General features: G+C 57.1%; 3 protein-coding genes across 18 annotated transcripts in view; 2 read left to right on the top strand and 1 right to left on the bottom strand.

The window, feature by feature from the left end:
- Positions 1-5: 5 nt before the first annotated feature.
- ITGB7 (integrin subunit beta 7) lies at positions 6-15343 on the top strand. 8 transcript variants are annotated; one of them, XM_077869887.1, is made up of 17 exons: positions 6-155; positions 1163-1223; positions 6132-6249; positions 6705-6908; positions 8580-8781; positions 9408-9578; positions 10123-10364; positions 10714-10872; positions 11132-11227; positions 11388-11477; positions 12377-12523; positions 12827-13020; positions 13362-13585; positions 13812-14031; positions 14181-14389; positions 14707-14867; positions 15101-15343. In XM_077869887.1, the coding sequence occupies exons 4-17, from the start codon at positions 6708-6710 to the stop codon at positions 15179-15181; spliced, it is 2397 nt and encodes a 798-aa protein (XP_077726013.1). In that variant the 5' UTR covers positions 6-155; positions 1163-1223; positions 6132-6249; positions 6705-6707; the 3' UTR covers positions 15182-15343. The 8 variants fall into 8 exon arrangements, with proteins under 8 accessions (XP_077726013.1, XP_077726017.1, XP_077726019.1 ...); XM_077869891.1 differs by having other exon boundaries at positions 6132-6178; XM_077869888.1 differs by having other exon boundaries at positions 18-155; positions 1139-1223.
- Positions 15344-15796: 453 nt separating this feature from the next.
- On the bottom strand, positions 15797-26307 carry ZNF740 (zinc finger protein 740). 7 transcript variants are annotated; one of them, XM_077869918.1, is made up of 7 exons: positions 26058-26302; positions 24551-24872; positions 21530-21711; positions 21102-21191; positions 20504-20627; positions 20058-20176; positions 15797-19113 (listed from the first exon to the last, which is right to left on the bottom strand). In XM_077869918.1, exons 3-7 carry the CDS (start codon positions 21611-21613, stop codon positions 19024-19026), a joined length of 507 nt encoding a protein of 168 aa, XP_077726044.1. In that variant the 5' UTR covers positions 21614-21711; positions 24551-24872; positions 26058-26302; the 3' UTR covers positions 15797-19023. The 7 variants fall into 7 exon arrangements, with proteins under 7 accessions (XP_077726044.1, XP_077726039.1, XP_077726038.1 ...); XM_077869913.1 differs by having other exon boundaries at positions 21530-21679; positions 24351-24872; XM_077869912.1 differs by having other exon boundaries at positions 21530-21679; positions 26058-26301.
- Positions 25249-26983, top strand: part of CSAD (cysteine sulfinic acid decarboxylase) — a 31860-nt gene continuing 30125 nt past the window's right edge. The window contains exon 1 of one of the 3 annotated variants that reach the window (XM_077869909.1): positions 25249-25391. The gene's annotated coding sequence lies outside the window, so the exon portion shown is untranslated. Of the gene's footprint in view, positions 25392-26089; positions 26163-26477; positions 26925-26983 lie in introns of those variants that run through there. The other 2 variants (XM_077869911.1, XM_077869910.1) reach the window with 2 other exon arrangements.

Raw genomic sequence — 26983 nt, forward strand, 5'->3', positions numbered from 1 at the left:
ATGGTAACCCCTCCTGGTGGGGGAAGGAAGGGTACGAGGTAGAGGTAGAGGTCTGGTGGACTGAGGCCGGCTGAAGAAGCCCCCCAAGCCCCAAGGGCTCCCCTGGCCCGGCCACTCCTCCAATCCGCCTGCGGCTCACTCCCACCCGCCGACAGGTGGGCACTGGCCTAGGGGCCGTGGCTTCTCGGTCCCTGCTGCGCCCAGGGGCCTCCTGGCAGCCGAGGGCCACCTGTGGACACAGATCTGCGGGCCCGGTGCTGCTCCAAGCTCCCTGTGGCCAAGCGTGAGGCGGGTGGAGGGGGGGTGCCCTGTCCCCGGCCTCTCCCCTTCTCTGCTCCGTCCCCGCCTGCGCCGGCCTCGCCCGTCCCCAGCTTCCCAGCTCCCGCACCCGGACTTTCTCAGCCTCTCGCTGCTCCCCATCTTTCTCAGCCCCCGAGGCCTGGAGCCTCTTCCCAGGCCTCGGGTGGGCCGGGTCCTCTGGGGAGCCACTGACGCGCGTCACCTCCTTCAGTTCTCCGCAGCGCTCGGTTCCCCCGGAGCCGAGCCGGGAGACGAAGGCGCAGGAAGGTCAAGCGGCTCGGGATGGGCTCGGGGACCGGGCCAGGGGCCGGGATGGGCCGGGGATGGGCCCGGGATGGGCTCGGGCGCTCCGGCTCCACGGCCCGCGGGTCCAGCACCCACTGGTACCCCGGGCATCGGCTTTTCAAAATTAGTGCGCATGATCCCTCATCCCCCCACCCCTACCGTCTGCCCCCCTGTCCCGCCCCTGTAGGAGGAAGTGGAGACGGCACAGCCTCTTGGGGAGCGGGCAGCCCTGGATCGAAGCCCCCCCAGCAGCCAATGGATGGCTCTGTGGCCTTGGGCAAAGACTTGTATTTCTTGCCTCTGGGCCTCAACATCTCCCTTTCCTCTTAGCCTCTACATCTGTAAAACTGGGGGGCTGTGTCCTGGGAAAGGTACAGCATGGTGATGTGCCCAGTGTGTGATAGGCGCTCAGAAGGCAGCCGAGCTTCCTGCCTTCCTTCCAGATCCCTCATCGTCATCGTCAACCCCCTTGGCTCAGTTCCACCCCCTTGGGCTCCACCTTCTCCTAGGTCAGTTACCCCACCACCCCGAAATCTCCTCCACCCCACCCCAGGGCGTGTCACTTCCTCCTCTGCAGCCTCCCAGATCAGTACACAAAGGCCACCGCTGCCGGAGGAAGGGCTGCTCTGCACGCACCTGTGAGTACCAGGGCACAGCCCTCCAGCCTCCTCTCCTCACTGGCCCAACCCCCACCTGCTCCCCAACTTCCATGAAAGAGGGTTCCAGGGGGCTCTGACCTGAGGATGGACACCCAGGATCTGGCTGAGACTTGAGAAAGGCTCTGAACTCCTTTCTGCATTCCTAAGATCCTCATCCTAGTTCCCTCCTCTAGTTTCTCAAGCTCTCCCTCCGTCCATCTCTCCTGCATGGGTTTCCCAAAAGTGGGGCCAGAGGGAGGCAAAGAAGGTAGGGGAAGCTGCTATCATGTGAGTGCCCCCCACGTGCCAAGGATTATGTCAAGGTAGGGCTCTCCCAACATGACTCCCCAGCTCTACCCCTGCTGCCTGGTGGCTGGTGCTCAGCTCAGATCTGCCAGTGGCACGTTGGTATGGATACCACAGTCCTGGGAGACCGTGGCCCAGGGGCTCAGTTCTCTTCCCTCCCCGTGCTGCTGAGTGGGCAGCAGAGGATTCCACTTGGTTTGGGAGATCTGGTGGTTGGAGAAATGCTCTGTTTCTCAGGTGCTGAGGGGATGTTAGGGTGTATGTTGGAGTCAGGATTGAGGCCAGGAAAATGAAAATCATGGAGGGAAAGAAGGGAAGACTGAAGAAGACCCCTGTCCCGTCCCGCCCCAGAGTGGAGCCCACTGGAGCCGGTGGCGAGAAGGCACAGCTTTTGATGATGATGGTGCCTGGGTTGGAAGGGAGGGAAGTGGCAAACTGAGCCTCACCTGTCTTGGTCCCTGTTCGCTGTGTGACCATGGTGGGCAAGTCACTTGCCGCTCTGGGGTTCAGGGTTCCATTTGTAAAAAGAGGGGGATGAAGTAGACAATCCTGCTGCTCTATGGTTAGGATATGAGGGAAAAGGAAGTAAAACAAAGAGCTGTAAAGAAGTGGAGAAGAGAAAAGCAACAGAAAGATGTCATCAAATTTTTGAATGGGTGGGGGTGGCGGGGAAGGGGAGGGAGAGAGAGATGAGCAGAAAGAAGCAGCAGTTCATGTGTCCCCAAGTAAGGAAGGAGGAGGAAAACTGGGAGTAGGAGGAAAATTGGGGAGTCCTGTGCAGGGAGCCCCAGGGGGCTCCCTTTAGGGAAAATGAGAGGGTTTGAGATCTCTGCGTTTGTCTAATCCTGGGGGCCCCACCTGTGACAGATGAGTCAAAACTGGGTTTTGTGCTGTAGCATCTCCAACCTCCTCGACCACAGGCGTGCAGAACAAGCGGGGCTGAGGTTACAGAGGCTGAGCCCTGGGCCGGCCTCGCACAGACGTGTGGCTCAGTGACATATATACGCTGCACCTGAGGTCTCAAGTGGTGGCAAGCGGGGGAGGAGGATAGCTGAGGTAACAACGTGGCACCCCACCCTTCCCCACACTGTGTAGAACATCAGTCTGAACCTAGGCCCAGGCTGAGGGGGATGCGGATGCTCCAGGCCAGAGTTAGCCGCCCTCTCTCACACACCACTGGCGGGAATATACCTGGCCTAGCTGCCAGAGAGGCTATGTCAGGAATACTCGCCAACATTACAAAGGATACCTATTTCTTGGCCCTACAAATCCTCTTCCAGGGATTTATCCTACAGATTCACTCGCACACATGTGAAATCTTCATGGCAGCTTTAGTGTTTTGATTTTTTAGGATTTTATTTATTTGAGAAAAAGAGAACAGAGGGAGAAGCAGACTCCTCGCTGAGCAGGGAGCCTGATGCGGAGCTTGATCCCAGGACCCCGGGAGGGTCCTGAAGGCAGATGCTTAGCTGACTGAGGCACCCAGGGGCCCCTGCAGCATTCGTTTTAACAATGAACAATTAGATAACAATTTAAATCCCCATGAGAGGGGGTCCCTGGGTGGCTCAGCGGTTCAGCGCCTGCCTTTGGCCCAGGGCATGATCCTGGAGTCCTGGGATCGAGTCCTGCGTCGGGCTCCCTGCATGGAGCCTGCTTCTTCCTCTACCTGTGTCTCTGTCTCTCTCTCTTTCTCTCTCATGAATAAATAAATAAATAAACAAAATCTTTAAAAAAAATAATAAATCCCCGTGAGAGACTAACTGCCATGTAGTCCATCCATCTATGCAATGGAAACCTATACGGCTGTGAAAACAAAGAAGCAAGTTCTTTACTTTCTTGAGTAACAGGATCTCCAAGTAGTTAAAAGACAACGGAAAGGGCAAAATGGTGTGTACGGTAGAATTGTGATTGTAGGATTCCATCATTAGATTCTACCATTTGAGGAGTATATATACTCACATTGGTTTGTGTGCATGAACAATCCCTAGGACTGTACACAACAGGAGATCATGGAAAAAGATGGTCATTTAGTTGGAGTAAGGTGTGCAAATAAATGGGAGGATGGGGGATAGGAGTGGGAGATTCTCACTATCCTAATGTTTTGATTTTTTTAAAAAAATTTATTTATTCATGAGAGAGAGAGAGAAAGGCAGAGACCCAGGCAGAGGGAGAAGCAGGCTCCATGCAGGAAGCCCGATGTGGGACCCAATCCTGGGACTCCAGGATAACGCCCCGGTCCAAAGGCAGGCGCCAAACCACTGAGCCACCCTGGGATCCCTGATTAATGGAATTGAGCATCTTTCTTCTGCACTTGTTGGCCATTTGTCTATCTTCTTCAAAGAAATGCCTTCTTAAGTCCTTTGCTGTTTAAAAATGAGGTGGTTTGGGACACCTGGTTGGCTCAGCAGTTGAGTGCCTGCCTTTGGCTCAGGGCGTGATCCTGGAGTCCCAGGATCGAGTCCCACATCGGGCTCCCTGCATGGAGCCTGCTTCTCCCTCTGCCTGGGTCTCTGCCTCTCTCTCTGTGTGTCTCTCATGAATAGATAAATAAAAACATTAAAAAAAATGAGGTGGTTTGCCTTTTTGTTGTTGAGTTGTAAGGGTTCTTTATATATTTTGGATACTTACCAGATAGATGGTTTGCAAGTATTTCCTCCCTTTCTGTAGTCTGTCTTTTCATTCTCTCCATAGTGCTCTTTGATGCACAAAACTTTCCTATTTGCACATTCATATTTTCATGAGGTCCAGTTTATCTATTTTTTTAAGATTTATTTATTTATTCATGATAGACACAGAGAGGGAGAGAGAGAGACACAGAGAGAGAGAGAGAGGCAGAGACACAGGCAGAGGGAGAAGCAGGCTCCATGCAGGGAGCCCGACGCGAGACTCGATCCTGGGTCTCCAGGATCACACCCTGGGCTGCAGGCTGCTCTAAAGTGCTGCGCCACCGGGGCTGCCCATGTTGCTTGTGCTTTTGATGTCATGATGTCATAGCTATGAATCCATTGTCAAATCCAAGGTCATGAAGATTTACCCATTTTCTTCCAAGAGTTTATAGTTCAAGGACTTACATTTGGGTCTTTGATCCATTTTCAGTTAATTTTTGTATATGTTGTGAGGTAGGAGTCCAACTTCATTCTTTTACATGTGGATCGCCAGTCATCCCAACACCATTTGTTGAAGCTTGTTCTCTCCCCATTGAATAGTTTGGCACCCTTGTTGAAAATCATTTGGCCATAAATGGATGGATTTATTACTGGACTCTCAATTTCATTCCATTGATCCATATGCCTACACTTATGCTAGCACCGCACTGCCTAGATTACTGTAGATTTCTAGGAATTTTGGAAGAAGTGCGAGTTCTTGCCAAGATTGTTTTGGCTGTTCAGGGTCCCATGCAATTCCGTAGGAAGTATAGGACCAATTTTTCCATCTCTGTAATTAAAGGCCATTGTGATTTATCTTTTTGATTTAAAAAAATATTTTATTTATTTATTCGAGAGAGAGAGAGAGAGAGGGAGGGGCAGGGGGCAGAGACACAGGCAGAAGGAGAAGCAGGCTCCATGCAGGGAGCCTGACGCTGACTGATCCTGGGACCCGATCCCGGGACCCCAGGACCACGCCCTGGGCCGAAGGCAGGCACTAAACCACCGAGCCACCCAGGGATCCCTATCTTTTTATTTATTTATTTATTTATTTATTTATTTATTTATTTATTTATTTATTTATGATAGTCACATAGAGAGAGAGAGAGGCAGAGACACAGGCAGAGGGAGAAGCAGGCTCCATGCACTGGGAGCCCGATGTGGGACTTGATCCTGGGTCTCCAGGATCGCGCCCTGGGCCAAAGGCAGGCGCCAAACCGCTGCGCCACCCAGGGATCCCTCTTTTTGATTTTTAAAAAAATATCTAGTTATTTATTTGAGAGAGAGTACGTGTGTGTGTGTGTGTGTGTGTGTGTGTGTGAGAGAGAGAGAGAGAGAGAGTAGTGGGGAGGGTCAGAGGGGGAGAGGGAGAGACAGGGAGAGAGAGAGAATGTGAGGCAGACACCCCACTGAGTGCAAAGCCAGATGTGGGGCTCAGTCCCACAATCCTGAGATCATGACCCGACCCTAGCTGAAACCAAGAGTCAGACATTGAATCCACTGAACCAGCCAGAAGCCCCTTAACTTTTTGATTTTTGAAGCATGGCTATGGCTTGCCTATTCGAATTTTTAATTAATACGTTTTTAAAAATCAGAAATTTGCTTCGTTTTCCCTAGAGGTCATGGGAGAAGCAGGCTCCATGCACCGGGGAGCCCGACGTGGGATTCGATCCCGGGTCTCCAGGATCGCACCCTGGGCCAAAGGCAGGCGCCAAACCGCTGCGCCACCCAGGGATCCCCTAGAAAGTTTTCTTATGGCCTAATCTTTATGCCCCTCACTGCCTTCCCTGCCTCTTTCCAATACTCCCTCGTCAGCTCCAGCCTTCCTTCCTCTCGTTCCAATTTCCTGACTTTCCTCCCTTAAATTTAGCACCCTTGACCCTCTTCCTTCGCTTAGAATCCAAGATTATGAAAGCTGCAAAGGCCGTCCGATTACTTGTTCTCTGTCTCCTTACAGATGTGGAAGCCAAGGTCCAGGGAAACAGCCTGACCTGCCGTAAGCCAGTGAGTGACCGAGGCAGGACCAGAATCCGCTGTTTCCTGTCCGGTTATTCCCGCTGTGGCTTGGAATCCTGGTGAATAGACCTGGGCGGGTGTAGGCTTGAGCGCTTCCAGGCCCAGTCCCCAGACCCTTGTTAGGCCATTTTGCCCACCTTGACCTAGTGAAGTCTGCACACAGGAGGGACTTCTCCCAGGCTCCCACCCAGGTGTGGTACCTGCCTCTTCCTGACATTTTAAAGAAACTGCTGAATCCACAGGAAGGCTGTGAGGGGAGATAAAGAATTGGGATTTAAGGAAAAAAAAAAAGATGAATTGGGGTCGTGGGCTCCCCGTCCCCCTTAAGTAAGCTCTATGCCCAAGGTGGGGCTTGAACTCACCACCCTGAGATCAGAGTCAGCTGCTCTACCGACTAAGCCAGCCAGGTGCCCCGGAGGTAGTTTTGAGAGTGACAACCACAGGCTAAGTTTAGAGGACTGAGACTTTGGAGGGCCTCCCTAAGGGCCCACGTGACCCCGATATTCCATTGCAGGCCATGGTGGCTTTGTTAACGGTCCTTGTTCTCCTGCTGGCCCTGAGGAGAGGGGAGAGTGAATTGGATGCCAAGATCTCCTCCGCAGAGAAGGCCACAGAATGGAGGGATCCTGACCTGTCCCTGCTGGGGTCCTGCCAGCCTGCCCCCTCCTGCCGGGAATGCATCCTCTCACACCCGAGTTGTGCGTGGTGCAAGCAACTGGTAAAGATGGGCCTGTGGCCTTTGAACCCGGTGTATGTGTTTGTGCAGAACAGAGATACGTGTGTGATTGTGTGAGCAAATGTGTGATTTTCTGGGTGCACTCTGCAGTCCCATGTGTGAGTTTGTGCACATGGGACTCCTGTGTGTGACTGTGTGTGTACACATGCATGCAAGGTTCTGTGTGTATAGGTTTATGCATCCGTGTATTTGTGTGTATATGGAGAAGAGTTGTGACCATAACTCTGGAGCTGGAACTCACGCTCGTGTGTAGGTAGAGGGAGCCGTGGTACATACACATGTGGGAAAGTGCATTTGTCAGCTGGGCTGCCATGACAGCATCCCACAGGCCGGGTGGCTTAAGCAACGGGCATCTGTTTCTCACAGTTCTGGGGCCTAGGCATCCGAGATCAAGACGCCAGCCCATTTGGTTCCTGGGGAGGGCCCTCTCCCTGGCCTGCACACAGGTGTAGACCAGCTCTTTGGTGCCTCTTCTGGTAAGGGCAGCAATCCCAGGGCGCGAGGGGTCTCCCTCCGTGCTCCCACCTAACCCTAATTTCTTCCCATTTTCAAATGCCGTCACATTGGGTGTTAGTCCCTAGCACAAAGTGGGTGACTGGGTTTCTGAGTTTGTGTTGGGGCGCGCGCATGAGGTTCCCAAGTATGGAGCCGCCTGTGGCTGGGAGAGCAGAGGGAGGAGCTGGGAGCCGGTGGGCTTTGGGGAGAGGCCGAGGCTGCCCCGGTGGGCGCTCGGGAGGCGTGTTTGCCCGGCTGGTCAGGGCTGCTCTCTGTGCCTCGGGACAGGGCCCAGGGCGGGGGGGGGGGTGGGGGTGGTGCCAGGGCCTGGCGGCTGCCTGCACAACAGCCACCACAGGGTCCCAGGCAGAGGGAGGGCTGGGTGGGAGAGGGGACAGCCCCCTGAGACAGGCGCCCTGGGAGCCGGGTGGGCAGCAGGCAGAGCAGGAGGTGCCAGGCCTGGGCCTGGGGACACCAGGCATGTGTCTGCCTCCTTGGGTATCTGTACCTACCGGGGGCCTCAGGACCAGTGGAGCAGCCACTGTAGGCATTCCCTCCCTCCGGCGCCTCCCAGCCCCCAGGTACCGCGGGGGGGGGGGGGCGGGGTGAGGGAGGGGAGGAGGGCCTGAGCCTGCAGGCAGGTTGGACCTGGAGGCCAGGCTGCTCCTCCCCTGGAGGTAGTGAGTCCCCCCCCCCCCCCGCCCCCCCCATAGCTGTAGGAAGTCTGTGGCCGGCCCTGCAGGGGGCCGGTGTAGGTGCTGGGGAGGGGGGCAGCGGTGGGTGCTCGAGGAAGTGGGCTGTGACAAGGACCTGTGTGAGACCGCAGGGCAGGAGGGGAGGCATGGGGGCTTGGGGAGCTGCCTGCGAGGTGAGGGCTGCTGGGGCTGCGGTGGGTGCTGGGGGGGTAGGTGCTGCTCGAGGGGGTGTAGGTGCTGGGGGGGTAGGTGCTCGAGGAGGGGGGCGGCGGTGGGTGCTCTAGGAAGTGGGCTGTGACCAGGCCCGGGGGCGGGGGGGGCGGGTGACCGCGGGGCCGGGAGGGGAGGCCTGGGGTGACAAGGACGTGTGTGACCACCGCGGGGTCGGGGGCGGGGGCCCGGGTGGGGGGAGCTGCCCGCGAGCCGAGAGCCGCGGGGTCCCGACGCGCCTCCCTTGGCCCAGAACTTCACGGCGTCGGGGGAAGCGGAGGAGCGGCGCTGCGGCCCCGCCCAGGAGCTGCTGGCCCGCGGCTGCGCCCCGACGGCGCTGGAGGAGCCCCGCGGGCGGCAGGAGGTGCTGCAGGAGCGGCCGCTGGGCTCGGGCCTCCGCGGCGAGGGGGCCACGCAGCTGACGCCGCAGCGGGTCCGCGTGGCGCTGCGCCCCGGTGAGTGGGGGGATGGGGGGAGGATGGGGAGTATGGAAGGATGGGGGGAGGATGCGGGGTGGGGGGATGGAGGGATGGGGGAGGACGGGGGGGTGGGGGGATGGAGGGATGGGGGATGGGAGGGGAGGATGGGGGAGGATGGGGAGTATGGAAGGATGGGGGGAGGATGCGGGGTGGGGGGATGGAGGGATGGGGGAGGACGGGGGGGTGGGGGGATGGAGGGATGGGGAGGACGGGGGTGGGGGGATGGAGGGATGGGGAGGACGGGGGGGGGTGGGGGGATGGAGGGATGGGGAGGACGAGGGGTGGGGGGTGGGGGGATGGAGGGATGGGGGAGGACGGGGGGGTGGGGGGATGGAGGGATGGGGAGGACGGGGGGTGGGGGGATGGAGGGATGGGGGATGGGAGGGGAGGATGGGGGAGGATGGGGAGTATGGAAGGATGGGGGGAGGATGCGGGGTGGGGGGATGGAGGGATGGGGAGGACGGGGGTGGGGGGATGGAGGGATGGGGAGGATGGGGGGATGGAGGGATGGGGGATGGGAGGGGAGGATGGGGGAGGATGGGGGGTGGGGGACGAGGATGCCCCCCCCAGGGATCCCGCAGCTGAGCCCCCGCCCGCCGCAGGGGAGCCGCAGCGGCTGGCCGTGCGCTTCCGCCGGGCCGAGGGCTACCCGGTGGACCTGTACTACCTCATGGACCTGAGCTACTCCATGAAGGACGACCTGGAGCGCGTGCGCCAGCTCGGCCACGACCTGCTGGTGCGGCTGCGGGAGGTCACCCAGTCGGTGCGCATCGGTGAGCCCCCGCGCCCGGGCCGCCCGCCCCGCCCTGCCCCGCCCCGCCCCGCCCCTCCCCTCCCGGGCGCGGCCTCGCGCTCCGCAGCCTCCTCCCAGAGCTGCCGAAGGGGCCCCGCAGGGACTCTGGAGGCTGCGGGCGCCACCCCCCTCGGCCCAGGGCCGCGCCCCAGCGACCCGCCCCCGCCCCCGCCAGCCTCAGCCCCGCGTCTCTCGCCGGGACCCAGTCGCCGCTGCACCCTCGACCCCCTGCTTTGCCGCCGGCTGCACCGTGCACCCTGCGCCCTGCGCCCTGCGCCCTGCACCCTGCACCCTGCGCCCTGCACCCTGCACCCTGCTCTCCTTCTCGGGACACCCTGCGCGACCTCCACCTGGCCCGCTCGGGTCTCCGCCACCGCCCACCGCCCGAGCCCCTGAACAGCCCGGCCGCCCTGCCCTGACTGTCCCCGCGCCCCCCAGCTTTGTGCTTCCTGCGCCCCGCAGCGGCCTTCCACCTGCCGCCGGCCGGTGACCTCTGGCCCAGCCTTCACCATGCCCCCTCCCAGGCTTCGGCTCCTTCGTGGACAAGACGGTGCTGCCCTTCGTGAGCACGGTGCCCGCCAAGCTTCGCCACCCCTGCCCCACCCGGCTGGAGCGCTGCCAGCCGCCCTTCAGCTTCCGCCACGTGCTGTCCCTGACCGGCGATGCCACAGCCTTCGAGCGAGAGGTGGGCCGCCAGAGCGTGTCGGGCAACCTGGACTCGCCCGAAGGCGGCTTCGATGCCATTCTGCAGGCTGCGCTCTGCCAGGTGAGGCGCTGCCAAGGGACCGGAGGCCGAAGCCCCGTTTGGGGCCAAGACTGCCACCCCGGGTCTGGCCGGGCCCAATCCTAGGGGAGCCCTCTGGACTACAGCCTCCGTGGTTGGCATATTTATTTTAACAATTTCCTGGTGGATTAGAGTGAAAGATCGCGAGGGAGAGGCAGGTTTTCCTAATTCATGAGGAGGCCTCAACTAACCCAACCCCGCCTGGACGGCTGGGGAGCAGAGGCGCTGCCGGCCCAGGCACACGCAAGCTGACTCAGAACGGGGCTGGCCAACCTTTGGCTCCTACAGCCCGGGTGCACAGCCTACCTCCACCCCACTCCCCCGGCCCCAGGAGAAGATCGGCTGGAGAAACGTGTCCCGGCTGCTGGTGTTCACTTCAGACGACACGTTCCACACAGCTGGGGATGGGAAGTTGGGTGGCATTTTCATGCCCAGCGATGGGCACTGCCACTTGGACAGCAACGGCCTCTACAGTCGCAGCCCAGAGTTTGTGAGTCCCTGCCCTGAGTCACAGCTCCTCTGCCCCGAGGACCCCCACCCCAGCCTTACCAGTGACCACCCCAGCAGCTCCTCCTCTCCATGTCCCCCCGCTGCTCGGTCACCCCCCGCCCCAGCTGCTCCCTCCTCCTGCTGAGCCTCCAGGGTCCCACTAGCTGGTGGAAGCCTGGTTCCTGGACTTCCTGCGCATTTCCTTGGATGGTGTTTGGGGGGACCTGCGGCGCTCACCTTGTCCCCTCTCCCGTGCCCAGGACTACCCCTCTGTGGGCCAGGTAGCCCAGGCCCTGTCCGCAGCAAACATCCAGCCCATCTTTGCCGTCACCAGTGCCACGCTGCCTGTCTACCAGGTGAGAGCCCGCTGAATGCCACAGCTTCCCACCTGGAGCCTTTCTCGGCTCCCTCAAAGACCCATGCTCCTCCTCCCCGAAAGCCCCCGCTGCAGACCCCCAGAAGCCCACCTCCCCCGAACTGCGACCCACCATTGCCCCGGACTCCTCAATAACCCAGGAGCTGAGCAAGCTGATTCCTAAGTCCGCAGTGGGGGAGCTGAGTGAGGACTCCAGCAACGTGGTACAGCTCATCATGGACGCGTACAATGTGAGGGGCTGGGGCTGGGCCTGGGCGAGCGCGGGGACGGGGCACCGGAGAGGGGTCTGCAGGCTCTCCGTCACAGGCCCCTCGCTCTGGCTCACATCTGTAGAGCTGAAGCGTCTGGCTTGCACAGAGCACGGAGCCCCGCTCGGGGCCAGGAAGGAAAGGAAGCTTCACTGAGCTGCTGTTTCATGCCACGCGCTGTCCTAGCGCACTTGCCGTTTGCCATCTCGTTGACCCCCCTAAATCCCTGTTGGCTGACGATTATTGCCCCTATTTTATAGATGGGGATGCAGACACAGAGGGCTGAACGACTTGCCCAGGCTCATGCAGATAAGAGACCGAAGGGCTCTGGCGCCCCTAAGTCCGCCTGGAGCCTGCCTTCACTAAGCTTACAAATAGTTCAGAGATTCTCTTCACGGGAACCATAGGATTTTACAGGTAGAAGGAACCGCAAAGATCCACCAGGGTTTCTTGGGCTGAGGTCTTATCCCTGTAACCATGCCACAGGCTTATGACGGGTCATGGCCTCAACCCACGGCGAGAAAATCTGCGGCAGGATCCAAGTGCTCAGGACAAACTCCCTCCGAAGACTGCCCTTGAGCCCCTCGTGGGCGTAGGCCATATATCCTGATCTGGGGTTTGAGAAGCGGCCGCTGCGCGTTGCCAGTGCCTGTGTCCCCGCCCCCGGCAGGGCCCTTGCGGCTGCACTGCCCCATGTGGTCCCTCCGAGCGCTCACACTTCTTCCTGCAGAGATGCCTCCCGCCTGGGCAGCCTGGTGGGGGCGAGGGGCCCCAAGGCGGCCGAGGGCAGGGTTAGGGTGAAGGTTGGAAGGGCTGGAGAAGGCACGAGGTGGGGCGGGAGTCCTGCCTTCACGTGGTTACTCACTGTCTCCCTTCCACAGAGCCTGTCATCCACTGTGACCCTCGAACACTCCGCGCTCCCTCCTGGGGTCCACATCTCCTATGAGTCTCTGTGTGGGGATCCTGAGAAGAGGGAGGCTGAGGCTGGGGACCGCGGCCAGTGCAGCCACGTCCCCATCAACCACACGGTGAGAGCCGGCCCGGACAGGCCCAAGGAAGGAAGTGGGGGCGGGGGAGGGAAGTTGAAGCCGCAGGAAGAGATGGGGCAGACACGGAGAACAATGCAGAGGCTTGGGGTAGTCCTCGCGTCCTCTGGAAAGGCCTTCAGGAGCGGCTTCCTCCAGGGGGGCTCTGCGAGATGAGCGTCAGCATGACCCTCTCCCTTAAATTCCGAAGGACCAAGGTTCTGGATGATGAATGGGTTTGGGGTGTGCGTGCGTGTGCCCGCGTGCACAGGACCTTGAGTCTGATTTCTGCCCACGCGTCCTCAGGTGAACTTTTTGGTTACTCTCCAAGCTACCCGCTGCCTCCCAGAGCCCCATCTTCTGAGGCTCCGAGCCCTTGGCTTCTCAGAAGAGCTGACTGTGGAGCTGCACACACTGTGTGACTGTAACTGCAGCGACACCCAGCCCCAGGCGCCCCACTGCAGTGACGGCCAGGGGCTCCTGCAGTGTGGGGTATGCAGGTGAGGCCGCCTGCTGCCTTCTCCCCACGTGGCTCCCAGCACACGCCCGAGCCGGGTATTCCTCCTCCGTCTTCTGTCCCCCACTGGCGTCTCTAGACCTCTTGTTCAAGATGCCACCCTGACTTTCACCTAAAGCTTCCCGGACGCGCCGAGACCCTTCCCTCCACACTTCTGCTCCGCGGCGCTCAGCTACACATCGGCGTCCCTTCAGCCGCTCATCTCCCTCCAACTCTTTTGGGATCTTAGGCTTAGAGGATCCTGGGGGACGATGGGTCAAGGGATGGTCAGACCCACCTCTCCTCCCCTGGTTGTGCTGACCCTGCCCCCTCCTCCCCTCCCAGCTGTGCCCCCGGCCGCCTGGGTAGGCTCTGTGAATGCTCGGAGGCTGAGCTGTCCTCCCCAGACCTGGAGTCTGGGTGCCGGGCCCCCAACGGGACAGGGCCCTTGTGCAGCGGGAAGGGACGGTGCCAGTGTGGACGCTGCAGCTGCAGTGGACAGAGCTCCGGGCCTCTGTGCGAGTGTGATGATGCCAGCTGTGAGCGACACGAGGGCATCCTCTGTGGAGGTACCTGCGGACTTTGGGAGAAGGGTGGGGTCAGAGTGGGTCCCAAGGGTATTTCGGCTCTGGAACTTCATGGCCCAAGGGAAAGTATCAAAGTTTCTGGTGTAGGAGCTGGAGGGGTCTGGCACACTCGAGAGGGAACTGGACGCACAGGAACAGCCCATGGTGGCGTGTGACACCCATGAGGAGTGAGGAGTATGGTTGTCACCCTGTGCGTGGCTCTCCCCAGGCTTTGGCCACTGCCAGTGTGGAAGGTGTCACTGCCACGCCAACCGCACCGGCTCAGCGTGCGAGTGCAGCATGGACACGGACAGCTGTCTCGGTCCAGAGGGGGAGGTCTGCAGCGGGCGCGGGGACTGCAAGTGCAACCGCTGCCAGTGCCGGGACGGCTACTTCGGTGCCCTCTGTGAGCAGTGCTCAGGCTGCAAGACATCATGTGAGAGACACAGGTGAGGCCTTGGGTCTTGCAACTTGGGAGCAGGGGCCCGGGGGGGTGCGGGGGTCGGGGTGCGCGGAGCCGCTCCCACCTGCCCCCTCCCTGCCCTGTGGTGCGAGCGACTGCTGCCCAGCTGGTAACCTATTGGTGTCCACCGGACAGGGACTGTGCTGAGTGTGGGGCCTTTGGGACTGGTCCCCTGGCCACCAACTGCAGCGTGGCTTGTGCCCATTACAACGTGACTCTGGCTTTGGTCCCTGTCCTGGATGACGGCTGGTGCAAAGAGAGGACCCTAGACAACCAGCTGCTGTTCTTCCTGGTGGAGGAGGAAGCCGGAGGCATGGTTGTGTTGACAGTGAGACCCCAAGAGAGTAAGTGGGCAGGGATGCTGTGGACACACCACGGGGAGCCCCGGAAATTCGATGGGTAGGGCCTCAGAACTGGGGTTGGGGAGGTGACAAGGGGAGGAAACCAGGCCAGGAGCTGAAGTAGAGCAGGGAGTCCAGGCAAAAGTGGAGGCGATGGGCCAAGCGGACAAGGCTAAGGCCCTGGGCCCTGAGGAGAACCTTGCACCTTGCTGGGTCCCTTTGTTTTAATGGCAAGTGAGGCTGGGAGGCTGGACCCGCTACGGGCAACCGTCAGTCCCCGTGGCCGGGCCCCCGGAAGTCCGCGTGGTTTCCTCCCGCAGGAGGCGCGGATCACACCCAGGCCATCGTGCTGGGCTGTGTAGGGGGCATCGTGGCAGTGGGGCTGGGGCTGGTCCTGGCTTACCGGCTCTCTGTGGAAATCTACGACCGCCGAGAATTTAGCCGCTTTGAGAAGGAGCAGAAGCACCTCAACTGGAAGCAGGTGGGGGCTGCCTCCTACCCCCCAGGCCTTCCCTGGTTAGGGCCGCCTGGCTCGCCGCTTCCCGCCCCCCCCAGCCTCGACTCCTTTCACCTTGGCCCCCCCACTTTGGTCCGTGTCTGCTGTGCCCTATGCCCTGCTCTTAGGGCGCTGCTCGATTCCAGGGTGGCCCCTTGGGATCAGACAGGGGAGCAGCCCTGGGGCTTTTCCTCATCATTTCTGCCCTTCTTCCCCAGGAAAACAATCCTCTCTACAGAAGCGCCATCACGACCACGGTCAACCCCCAGTTTCAGGAGACAGGGAGTCTCCTTTCCTGAAGTGGGGGAGAATACTCAGGACTCCTGAGGAATGGTTGTCGCCTGCTTCATCCCCCGAGGGACACCGAGGGGCCTCCTGCTGCAGCCTGGCTTCCCTCCCTCACAAGGAGTGGGGCGTAGCCCCTGCTGCTCCCCGAACGCAAATAAAGTCTTCCCCCCAGAGCACAGCTGTCATCGTGCCTTACCCAAGGCCAGAGCAGGCTGTGGAGCCTGGGCCTCAGGAAAACCCAAGTGCATTCCTCCCCCTGCCACCTGAGGCCAGGGAGAGTCTACCTGACGTGCAGGAAACTCAGGTGGCTGCCGGGGTGGGGGCGCAGCAGGTGGAGGTGGGCTGCTCAATCCTCAGGTAGCGCTGACCTAGGCTACAGAGCCACGCTTCGAGCAGCTCGCTGGTACCCTAAACTCCCTCTGTTCTGGCGGGCAGGGCTTTGGGTTTTTCCCTACTCAGAAGGGATACCCTGTTTCTACTTTCCTTTGTTGCTCTTCTGTGGAGGAGTTTTAAACCGGTGGTTTCCAGGATGCTGGACGTTTAGGGTAGTTATGTTGGGGGGGGGGGGGGGACGGAAAACCACTTTGGCCCCAAGGTAAAAGCTTTCCCAAAAAAGAGATAGTATGTAGAAAAGCCCCATTTTCTTTTTATTTAAATATCCTAAATATATCACGAAGGAACATACACTGCACTTTAATGGTAAAAAGATACAAGTTTATAACATCTTATAAAAACTACCATTTAAAAGTGATCTTGTTCATTTGATATTCCCCTCCCCCAATAGCAAAATAAGTATATTAAAAAAAAAAAAAGAGAGAGAAAGACAGAAGAGGACAGAGAGGAAGAGTAGGAGGGATTGTTAAGATAAAAGCCCCAGGACTGCAGCAGAGGCAAAGAGCATCTGGGGAGAGGGTTAGAAGTTGTGGCGGGACCCCACGTCTCATTTAACCCTCCAAGGTCAAGCCATAGGGCACAATCAGTAGCTAAGTGATGAAAGAGGCTGTTGGGGGCTGGACGGAGAAGAGTTGGGGTGCAGGGAAGGGCAGGGCTGGTAGGGCCCGGTCCAAGGGCCCACCCAGAAGTGGTGCTACTCTCCCAGACCCCCAAATCCCATGTCCTGGTCTCTGAGAGCCTGCCCTCCCTCCCTTTCCCTTCACTCCAAACGCACCTGAGGCATCTGTCCAGTGCTAGGCCCCGTGAGCTGAGGAGGGCGGGGGCCTTGGGCCCAGGTGCCTCTGCAGTGCTTAGTCTGTGGTTTCCCTGGGGTTGTGAGGGGGCTCCTGGGCCCCCTGGGAGGCTGAATCACTCCTTTCACCTCTTTGCTCCTCTCTCCTCACACATCCTTGGCCCCAGCAGCTCAGCACCTGGACGACTGAACTAACCACCTACTGCTCCTGAGTTTCCCCCACACCCAATCCTTGGCAGGGGTGCTTCTGGTATGGCTCTTTATACATCTGCTCACAAACTGCCTCTCCTCCGCCCACCCCGGCAGGAGGCTGGGGCCGTGGGGGTCCAGGGCGCACTGTGACCTAAGCACACATCCGCACACGTGGGGGCATAGGTCACTCATGGGATTTTCTCCACACACACCCCAACCCTCAACAGATTAGCTGCAAGTGGCAGGGAACGAAGCCTCCTATTTTCAAAAGTGCTCGTGGGAGAATAGTTTTGTAGATGGAGCTTCCTTCCAAGAATGTATTCCCAGAAGTGAAGGATCAGTTCCAGCCCCAGCCCCAGCACAGCCCTCACACACAGGAAGACCCCTGCCTGCGGGGACCACAGGGCAGCTGCGGGGACCACAGGGCAGCTGCGAGGACTGAGGTCTAGGTTCTGGACCGTATCAAATGGAAGTGCCAGCACAAAGCTGGAGAGCACAGGCAGCAAACACGCGCCCCGTGTCTCTCCCAAAGGATCTCAGGTGCCATTAGGGAAAGTCTGTAGGGTGCCACGCCTTTCTTTTTCCCTGAAATCCTCACATTTCAGAGGTATAGAGCCCCCCTCCCCCCGCCCTCCCAAATAGGTAGCAGCCGGGAGCTTTCTGCGGCTGTTCCCTACACTTTCCAGGAAATGAAGTCACACCGCCTGGAGCTGCCATCCTAGATCCCCACTGACAGCATGGTCAGGTTCACCAAGCCTCCATGATTACTCCCCTCTCCAGGTCAGGGCAGGTCACAGTGGGGGCCAACCAAACCCCAGAACCTTCCACAACAAGGTTTTTTTTTTTTTAATTTAACTTTAGAAAATTCATGTTTACAAGCTTTGGCTTGGGTTAAACACCCTAACCAGCCTGCTGAATCAATCCCAAACCCCCCTCCAAAACAAAGCCCTTCACTCCCCTAAATCGAGTTCCTCAGCTCCTTCTGGGACCTCAAGCACCCTTCAGGTTCCGTGGTGGTGGTGGTGGGGGGGCTGTTTCATGCTCATCCTCCCCTGAGCTGAGGGCCAGAGAAGGGTTTGGCTCAATAATATGCCATCTCCAAACGCAAGCACACATGTGAATGAACACACTCCTGCATGCACGCACACGCACGCTCACACACGCACACACACACACACACACCCCTGATCACTTTTTTGGGGATGGATAGGGTGGTGGTGTTGGGGCAGAGAGGAGCAAAGAACGTGATTAAGAACAAAACCTACAATAGGTTTCTTCCTCAGTCCTTTCTCTGCAGCACCCCTTTCCCCCCTAATTCTTGGTTGGGTAGGGATGGCCATTAAGAAGGAAGCGAAGATCTTATTCTTTGGAACCGAAGGCCACACCCTATCTCCTCTACCTGAATACAGTGATAGGACTTGGGCAGGGAGAGCAGCTCACGCTGCTCAACAGTCACATCAGGGGACACCAAACTCCTTTGTTTCTTGAACAGTTGCTGCTCAACTTGGGACTAGTCTCAGGTTGTTCCTAAGACGACACAAGGAGAGACAGCCCCACTTTGATATCCATGACTACGCGCTCAACACCTCTGTCTGGCTCAGGAGTCCATGGCAGCGAGGTAGCCACACACTATCTCCAAGATCGAGTGCCCAAGAGGGCATGGAAGGGCTCCGTGGGCCGTTCTCACCCAAGTTCCCTCCACAAGGCACTTGAGCTGACCCCATCAGGTACTGGGTGGCCTGGGCCATGGCAACACCCGTGGGCATAGCTCTTGCTTGTCCCCGGAGGAAGTAAGAGGTACCTGCCCACTCTAGTTGGACCCAGCCCTTGTCTGCTCCTCCCGCCATTCTTCCTTCTGTCCCTACAGTGTATAAGGAGACCAATGCAAACTCAGCTGCCATCCCTGATACTACTCTCCTTCAAACAGAAGGTGAGGTGCAGGGCTGTGAACACTGAGGATCAACTGCAACCAAAAACTCAATTTTGGGGAGGGCTGGACCAGCCATAGTCCCTGCTTTGACCAGGGCTCTATGCCTCCATATTACCTGTATCCACAGTGTAGCTGCTAAAATTGCTTTTGGAAAAACAAAAACAAGAACAGAACAGAACAAACAAATCCCTCTCCCCAATCCTTTCCATGTCAGCTGCCAGCTGGAGTCCAAGGCTGTGGGAGCCACACCAGTCTTGGTCCTGTACCTTCAGTCCCCACCTATAACCTCAGCCAAGGGTCCAGGGACTAGCTTCCCTACCCAGGAATGCTGGAGGAACGTCCCAGAGATACTCATAGTCTCAGATTATTTACAGAGCTGAGGCTCTGAGGCCGCTGTCCCCTGATGCACTCTTCTGGTTTCCTGGGTCCACTCCTCCAGGAGGGGGACAGGTACAGACGGGGTGGTGGTGGCACCATCACACCAGAGAGGGTGCGCTCTTCGGTAAATTCTTCTGATCACTCCCACCACCCAGGGCCCCTTGCGCCTATAGAGAAAACTGCCCGTCGGAAGTCTTGGACTGGCACCCTTGGCACATCCGTTTGTGTCTGAGTAATCGATCTGTCCGAGAAAAACACTGAGAAGAAAGGAAGGATTAAGTGTTGAGAGGAGAACCTCAGCTACCTGCTGGCTAGCTCTGCCTTCCCCACACGGGGGCTGCATCCTGTTCCTCAAGCCCTCAACGAGTACGCAGATGGCAGGAGCACACAGTCATTAAGAGCACAGGCTCTCAAGTCTGAGTCCTGGCTGTGCGCCCTTGGCCACGGTATCTAACAGCACTCAATCTGGACACTCATCTGTAACGAGGCTAAAAGTACCTTCACAGAAGGGCTACATCATTCATCCAATATTTATTGTCTGTCTCAAGGCAGGTACAGTTCTTGGGGCTGAGGATAGAGTGGAGAACCGGAGGGGCAAAAATCTCTGCCTCATGGAACTTCCATTCTAGCGTTTTGAGATTCAGTGTAAGAGAGTGGAGCAAAGCATCCAGGAAATGTTAGCTGTTATCATTTCTCATCTTTTGTTCGTGTCTTGTTTTGGTCCTCTCACATTCCCATCAGATCAGACACTGAACCCCCCCAGGGCAGAGAGCGTCTTTCTTCTTCCAGGTGCACCAGCTCTGAAGTCTGACTGAATCCTGCCTCTGCCCTCGATCTACTGTGTCCTTAGAAACTTAACTCTCTTTGAATCTCAATTTCCCCCAAAGCCAAATGATGGCAACACAGCTACTTTACGGAGTTAACATGAGGATTAAAAAAATAACCTATTGCAAATATGCTCTCACAGTGCCTGGTGCAGAAGTACTCAAGAAATGCTGCTATTGTTGTGACCATGATTCCCACGGCCCCTCCCCCAAAACAGTTGCATAAGGCCGGAGAGATGCACCTCACCCCGAGGTAGTAAGTCTATGGTGGCCAGGAGTGTGAGGTGGCTTCCTATTGGGCAGAGGATGGCGGCTAGTCCTGGTTCTCGGTGAAGGAAATGTTTGCTGTGTGGGGCGGATGGATGACGTGAGCTTACCTGATGACAACGTTCGCACTGGTAGGGCTTTTCGCCACTGTGCACACGCTTGTGACGCTCCAGGTGGTACTTCTGGATGAAGCGCATATCACATATATCACACTCAAATGGCTTCTCACCTGGCCCAGGTGGAGAGAGAAGTTAGTATTAGGAGGTACACAAGGCAGGGACTTCATTCCAGCTATTTTCCCAGAAACGTTTAATTCTTAGTAATGTGCAGACACCTAATTGGGAAACGTCCTCAAAGCTGCTGGTCTCAGTGACACTAGAAATCTCTCCAGCTAATTCACTTATCTTCTTCCTCTATTTCTCACGCTCAGCCTCTGAAACATTTTTTAGTATGTGTGCTGCCGAAGTGAGCACATCGGCCTCTAAAAACAAACCCAATAAGAGCTGCACACACACACTAAAAACTACAAACTACTGACTATGAGCAAAAGACTTACCAGTATGAATAAGGATGTGCCGCTTCAGGTGGTAACTGCTCCTAAAGGCTCCAAAGCAGTGTTCACAAATAAAATTTTTGGGAATCTTTACTTGAAAAGAGCCGTTTTGTTCCACTACCACCACCTAGGGGCAACAATCAGGCATGTCATAAGGCTATCCTCTCAGCCTCCTCTCGGCCCCCATCCTACTCTGAGTCAATTTCCAGTTGCTGGACAAAGTAATCTTTCTGATGTTGTCATCTCCCTCATCCCTAGAGTTAAGAGACCCTCTGAGGCAGGAGGTGGGCATGGGTAAGCTGTCTGCCCATCAAACCCAACACCTCCGAATATGACCTGAGGCTGGGGAGGCGGGGGACACTGCCTGCCCTTTGCCACAGGATCCTACACTTCCCTGGCTCCTGTTCCTTTACCAAGGATGTTCCAAAGAGTGCAGAGATCAAAGACCAACGCGGTCTATGGAGGAAATCAGTGACACACTCACTGGCTATGAGTGACCAAAACATCTAGGGAAAACTCCAGGTTGAACCACAGAGGAAAGAAAAGGAGGATTAACCCCATTACCAAATGGTACCAGACTGGGGATTACCCCATTACCTGCCTTTTTAACAGTCTTCTTTGAATGAGAGGACTCAGCCAAGCTGTCATCATCTTTGCGACTCCGGGACTTATCACTGTCTTTTCGGTGGCCCTTTTAAAACAAATCAAAGCTAAGCTCACAGTCTATCTCTGCACACAAGACAGGAAACCAAATGCTGCTTGCAGACTTCTAAATGAGAGTAACCACCTGCCCCAAAGGTTTAGAGACGGTATTCATCCATTTCCTAAGTGCTATGGTGTTAAGGGGTTAGAGATAAAGAAAAGTCCTTCCTTAGCTCTCTAATATACCCACATTCATTCATTCCCCAGCTGGATCCCTTTTTCCCACTTCCCTAAACAGAAGCGCTGAGAAATCAAAGCTTGGCATCTCCTGGCAGAGAGCTTGGGCCACCCGACCCCCAGGTGCCACGATGGACTCAAACGCTGTACCTGACTCGAGCACCTCAGCACATCAGGGCTACCTGCCCGCTCTCCATTCTCGGCCTGCTTGCTGGCAATCTGGCTCAGCATCATCTTCTTGCTGGCTGCAGTAGGAACCAAACTCACACCTGCTAGGCCTTCACAAGCCAGGAGACTTGCCTAAGTTGAAAGGAGATGAGGTGTCAGGTCACCTGGCAGGGCAGGGCAAAAACAGGCTGCCATCTTCCGTAGAACTACCTTACACACCCAGCCACAAACAAACTGCCTCCCTAAGGAGCATCCCTCTTCACTCTTCACGAAACTGCTTCCTTCAAGAGTCCTCCCTAACTCACCTCACCAGGAGTCAGTTGTTACTCATCAGCATTTAGATACACATCAAGTCAATAGCCAGGTATCATTGACACTTCGGTCATTAGCAATGTGGTAGGGACAGTGTGTCAACGTGTTACTAGGTACTTCTAGGCCCTGTGAATGGGCAGGAGGGTCGGCTAACCCTGCTGAGCCATGGAAATGGGAGAGCAAACCTTCCTCCTCTTTTTTTTTTTAAGATTTTATTTATTTATTCATGAGACACACACACACACACACACACACACACACACACACACACACAGAGGCAGAGACCTAGAGAGAGAAGCAGGCTCCATGCAGAGAGCCCGACGTGGGACTCGATCCTGGCACTGGGATCAGGCCCTGGGCTGAAGGCAGATGCTCAACCGCTGAGCCACCCAGGGATCCCCATCCTTCCTCCTCTCAATAGCAGCTTCAGGGGCCACTTATGATGGGCGGACCTCACTGGTGCCAAATATATATTCTATCAGGTCCCATAAACATGCTTATCAGCAAAATTAGGTCAATTCTCCCCTTAGATTTTTATGTTTCCTAAGTGTCATCAATTATAACGGGTACAGAAATTAAATCACTTGGAAAGATTTTACCATTGAGTATCACTTTCTCTTGACCCCCAAGTCCATTTATCTGTGTGCAAATCCATATATGCTGTTTTCCATATATAATCCGTTATATCCATTTTCACATTCTCTATTCTATGTACACCTTAAAAATTACTGAAATAGGAACGATTAAAAAAATTTCTTTTCATGGCTATATTCTCCAAACTGACTTTGTTTAGACAGCACTAGAGAATGTACTTTTCTTACTTAGAAAAAAAATTTTTTTTTTTTAGAAACACTAAAGAAATAGTTGATCAGTAAACTTCCACAAGTGATTTTATTAAAAAAAATTACTTTTGGGAAAAAAAAGTAATAAAAATTAAAAAAAATTTCTTTTAGAAATTCCTTTTAGTATATCCTGGGACCCCCTCTCTCTCCTTCAAGGACTTTGGACAGAAAGGTCTAGAGGTGGAAAGTTTAGTTCTGCTGTTTCACCATGTGAGCTTGGGCAAATTACTCCACCTCTTCAGATCTCATTTTCCTTAAATGCAAAATGTTTATGAGAGCATCTACTCTTGCAGGGTTGATGAGAATGAAAATAAGATACAAATGCCTAGCAGTACCCAGTACAAAGTTAGTGATCAGTGAAAGGCAGTCTTCTCAGAACAAGAGTGAACATGATGCCATGAAGTGGGTTGCAAACAAAGGAAGAAGAAAACGAAGGGCTCCTAATCGGCATGAAAAGGAGGAAGCTATGCATGTGGCTGGAAGAAAGCCAATTATACTATAATCAGGCTGTCATCCTGGTGAGACTAGTAAGGGAGGGTCCCTGGAAGAAAGCTGGGAGCAGCTCTGAGGATGCCTGCACATAGCTTTGCTATCCACACTTAAAACAACCTAACAGATCATCCTGTCTCTCCAATCCATCCTGTCCCCTCACAATGACAATTACCTTCTAGATGCACTGATCTGACATTACTCTTAACGTTCTTCAGAAAGCTCCCATTCTCTACAGAATAAAGTTGAATTCCTTAGCAAGGCATAAAAGGCCCTTGGGTTATACTTGTACTTCTCCAGGAAACAACTCCCTCATCCTAACTTTTCCCTTTATCACTAACTACCCTATCCCCATAACCCGTTTAAATTTTTTTTTAAAGATTTTATTTATTTATTCATGAGAGACACACAGAGAGGCAGAGACACAGGCAGAGAGAGAAGCAGGCTCCACGCAGGAAGCCTGATGTGGGACTGGATCCCGGGGCCCCGGGGTCACGCCCTGGACTGAAGGTGGCGCTAAACCACTGAGCCAACCAGGCCACCCCCCATAACCTGGGCCGCCCCCCCATAACCTGTTTAAATTCTTTCCTCCTTAATTAGCCAACTACCCGCAGTACTCCTAACCTCATCACATTCTCTTATGCCTCTAAGTCTCTGCCCATGCAGTTCTCCTTGTATGAATGCCCTGTTCTGCTTGTTTATCTAGCAAAATCCCATGCATTCTTCAAGCTTCATCTGCTTCTTTTCATCCAGGCAGAGGTACCCTTCTCTCCTCCAGTGTACATACCTTTATTATTGCACGCTTCTTCAATCAACAGATCCATTGATTTTTCTACTGCTAACCAACCAGTATGCAAGGTATTGTGAATATAAAGATAAATTATAGACTGTCTCTCCATTTCCCCCCACCCCAACCCAACTAGCCTGGAAGCGTGCTGGGGACGGGGACAATCTTATTCATCTTTGTATCCCCAGCACAATGCCTTGCATGTAACGGAGCTCAATTAATTCCCGTTGGAAAAAAAAAAAAAAAAAAACAAACAAACGAAGCATTCACCACACTGTTCACTCCCTCATGCCCCTCAGCACTCAACGTACCAAGTGTAAACTGAGCAGTTTTACAAAAGTCCCATCAGTGCCTGTGATGCAGAATAGCCTACCTCCTTCATTTGACTGGAAGCTCCCTGAAGGCAGGGGCTGTGGCCTGTCTCCTTTCCTTCCTCTAGATCTCCCCCTGGTGCTTAATACAGAGCTCGGCTCACTGGGTTGGTCAATATGTTGACTAAGGCAGCATTCAAGAGTGAAACTGCAAACACGCTTCCCAGTGATCTTGAAGGAGGAGGATTCTATAGCTTTTTACCTGAGCCATGCTGATTTCTCACTTAATGTAACCCAAAAGTTCAGGAGTTTCTTGGTCCACCTTTCCTAAGACACTGTTGTGTGAAGAACTGTCACCAAATCACTGTAACAACTCCTTCGTGTCCCTTCAGTCCCGCTGCCATATTGAACTGCCTTTGTCTTCAAATAGAACTTAGTGTCCTCCAAGTGGGGGGGAAGATAGAGGTTCCAAGAATCCCTGGACTCTGCCTGGCTCCTGTCTATGGTCTGAAGAAACAGTCGGCCAGTCTTGGGTTTTCCAAATGAAATCTTCTCGTTGAAGTTCCACGCTCCGTTTCAGAAACCTGAAACCACAAAGGGAGACGGGGCTGTTAGGTGCAACATTCTCAGGCCAAAGGACGTGCGCGGTAGGCTGAACTTTTTTGTTGTTGTTGTTTTGTCTTGTTTTTGTTTTTGGCTGGGTGCTCTCTGTGAACCTCAGAAAGAGGACGTTAGTCCAGCAGAATTTTCTTTCTAGGTCAGAAGAAGAAACTGGTCTCCAGGGCAAAGAGGAGCTGCCAACGGGAGTAAAAGCGACCAGGGGGCGGCGGGGGGGCGCTCATGGAGGAACTGCAACAGGCCAAAGGCTTGGATTTGCCTTTTTACGAAGAGAAGGGGGCGGAGGCCCTTCGGGGCTTTTGTGTCGAGTGGGCCGGGCCGCGAAGCTCGCACTTTATTAAGGAGGCCAGCACCGGGGGGGTAGAGAAATGCTCGGAGGCGACCGCCGGACGCTCGCTCGGGCAGCCGGGCAGCCAGGCAGCAGGCCGACTGGCAGGGTGCGCCGGGCCGGCCCACACGTGCGCGCTCCCCGAGTCCGCCCGAAGGTACGGAGACTCGCTGCGGCGGCGGGGAGGCGGGCAAGCGGGCATGCAAGCAGGCGGGCAGGAGGCAGGCAGGCGGGCATGCAGGCAGGCGGGCAGGAGGCAGGCAGGAGGCAGGCAGGCGGGTAAGCAGGCAGGAGGCGGGCAGGCCGGCAAGCAGGCAGGCCGGCGGGCAGGCGGGCGGGCAGGCCGGCGGGCAAGCAGGCCGGCAGGAGGCAGGCGGGCAGGCGGGCGGGCAGGCCGGCGGGCAGGCGGGCGGGCAGCAGGCAGGAGGCAGGCGGGCAAGCAGGCCGGCAGCAGGCAGGCAGGCAGGCGGGCGGGCAGGCAGGCGGGCAGGCCGGCAGGAGGGAGGCAGGCAGGCGGGCAGGTCGGCGCCGCGCGTCCCCTCCTCCCCCTCCCCTCCCCTCCAGCCGCCCCGAGGACGAGCGCGCCCGCGCCCGCGCCCCCGCCAGGCCACCCCTCCGCCGGCCGGGGACGCGGCCCTCCAGGCGGGCGGGGGGCGCAGCGCGCGCGTCCCCGGCGCTCCCGGCGCTCCCCGGCCCGCCCCGGCCGGCCCCCTCCCGCCTTCCCCTCCCCCTCCCCCTCCCGCGCGGCGCCCCACGGCCTGCGCGCTGCCGAGGCGCTGCCGCCCGCCCGGACGCCGCCGCGCTCCCCGAGGCGCGCCCCTACCTGCCGGGCGCGGCCTCCCGCGGCCTCCCCCGCCGCGCGGCGCCTCCTCCAGGCCCCAGCGCCCCGTGCCAAGCCTGGGGCCGCCGCTGCCCTGCCGGGACCGAGGCAAGTTTACAAACACCAACCCGGGGCCCGTTTCCCCGGAAGCACTTCCCCCTCCCCCGCGCCCCCTCAGCCGAGCAGCGATATCCACTTCCGGGCTCGGAGCCGGGGACCGGCGGGAGCAGCCAGAAAGGGGGTGAGGCCGAGGACGCTGGGAGGGGGCGCCGCCGGCGAGGGGGCGGGGCCGGCGCGCGGGAGGACGGGAAAGGGGGCGGGCCGGCGGCGGCGCGCGTGCGCCGTGCCGTGGGCGCGCCCCCCGGCGGCCATCTTGGCTGAGGGCAGGAACGGAGACCGTCAGGTGACGCGCGCCAGGTGCGCTTTGAGGGTTCTGCTAGGTGGGTCGGTTAAGGCTCGTTGGGGACGCGCCTTGGCCTCCCTCGCTCGCCGACCGTCTCCCTGTCGCTTCTGAGCCTGGGCCGCCCAGCCGGCCGGGAGGAGTTAACTTTCTGCGGGGTGAACTCGAGCCAGGCCCCCGAGGCGACCCTGGGTGCCCCACCGCGCTGCGCCAGCCCAGGCCTGCGGACGGGCGGCATCTTCTCCCCGCCGGGAGGACGCCGTGGGGCCCGGCTCAGCGCACGGTCAGCTCCATCCGAGCCTGAGCGCCGCGGCGGCGCCTGTGTCCGCGCTAAGGAAACGGAGACCGTGACCCCTCCTTAGTCTCCCACCCCCGGCCGTTGGGGGCAGGCCCCGCTGATGATGGACTGTGCCAGGTGCTCCTAATGGAAGGAATTGTCGGTTCCGTTTAAGGCCCAGCTTCTGCTGCAGGTGCTGTCAGGCTGTGGGTTTAGGAAACACCAATTGAGATGTCAAAAGAAAAAAAATTA

The sequence above is a fragment of the Canis aureus genome, chromosome 25 (genome assembly GCF_053574225.1).
Source record: "Canis aureus isolate CA01 chromosome 25, VMU_Caureus_v.1.0, whole genome shotgun sequence".
NCBI classification, from domain to species: Eukaryota; Metazoa; Chordata; class Mammalia; order Carnivora; family Canidae; genus Canis; species Canis aureus.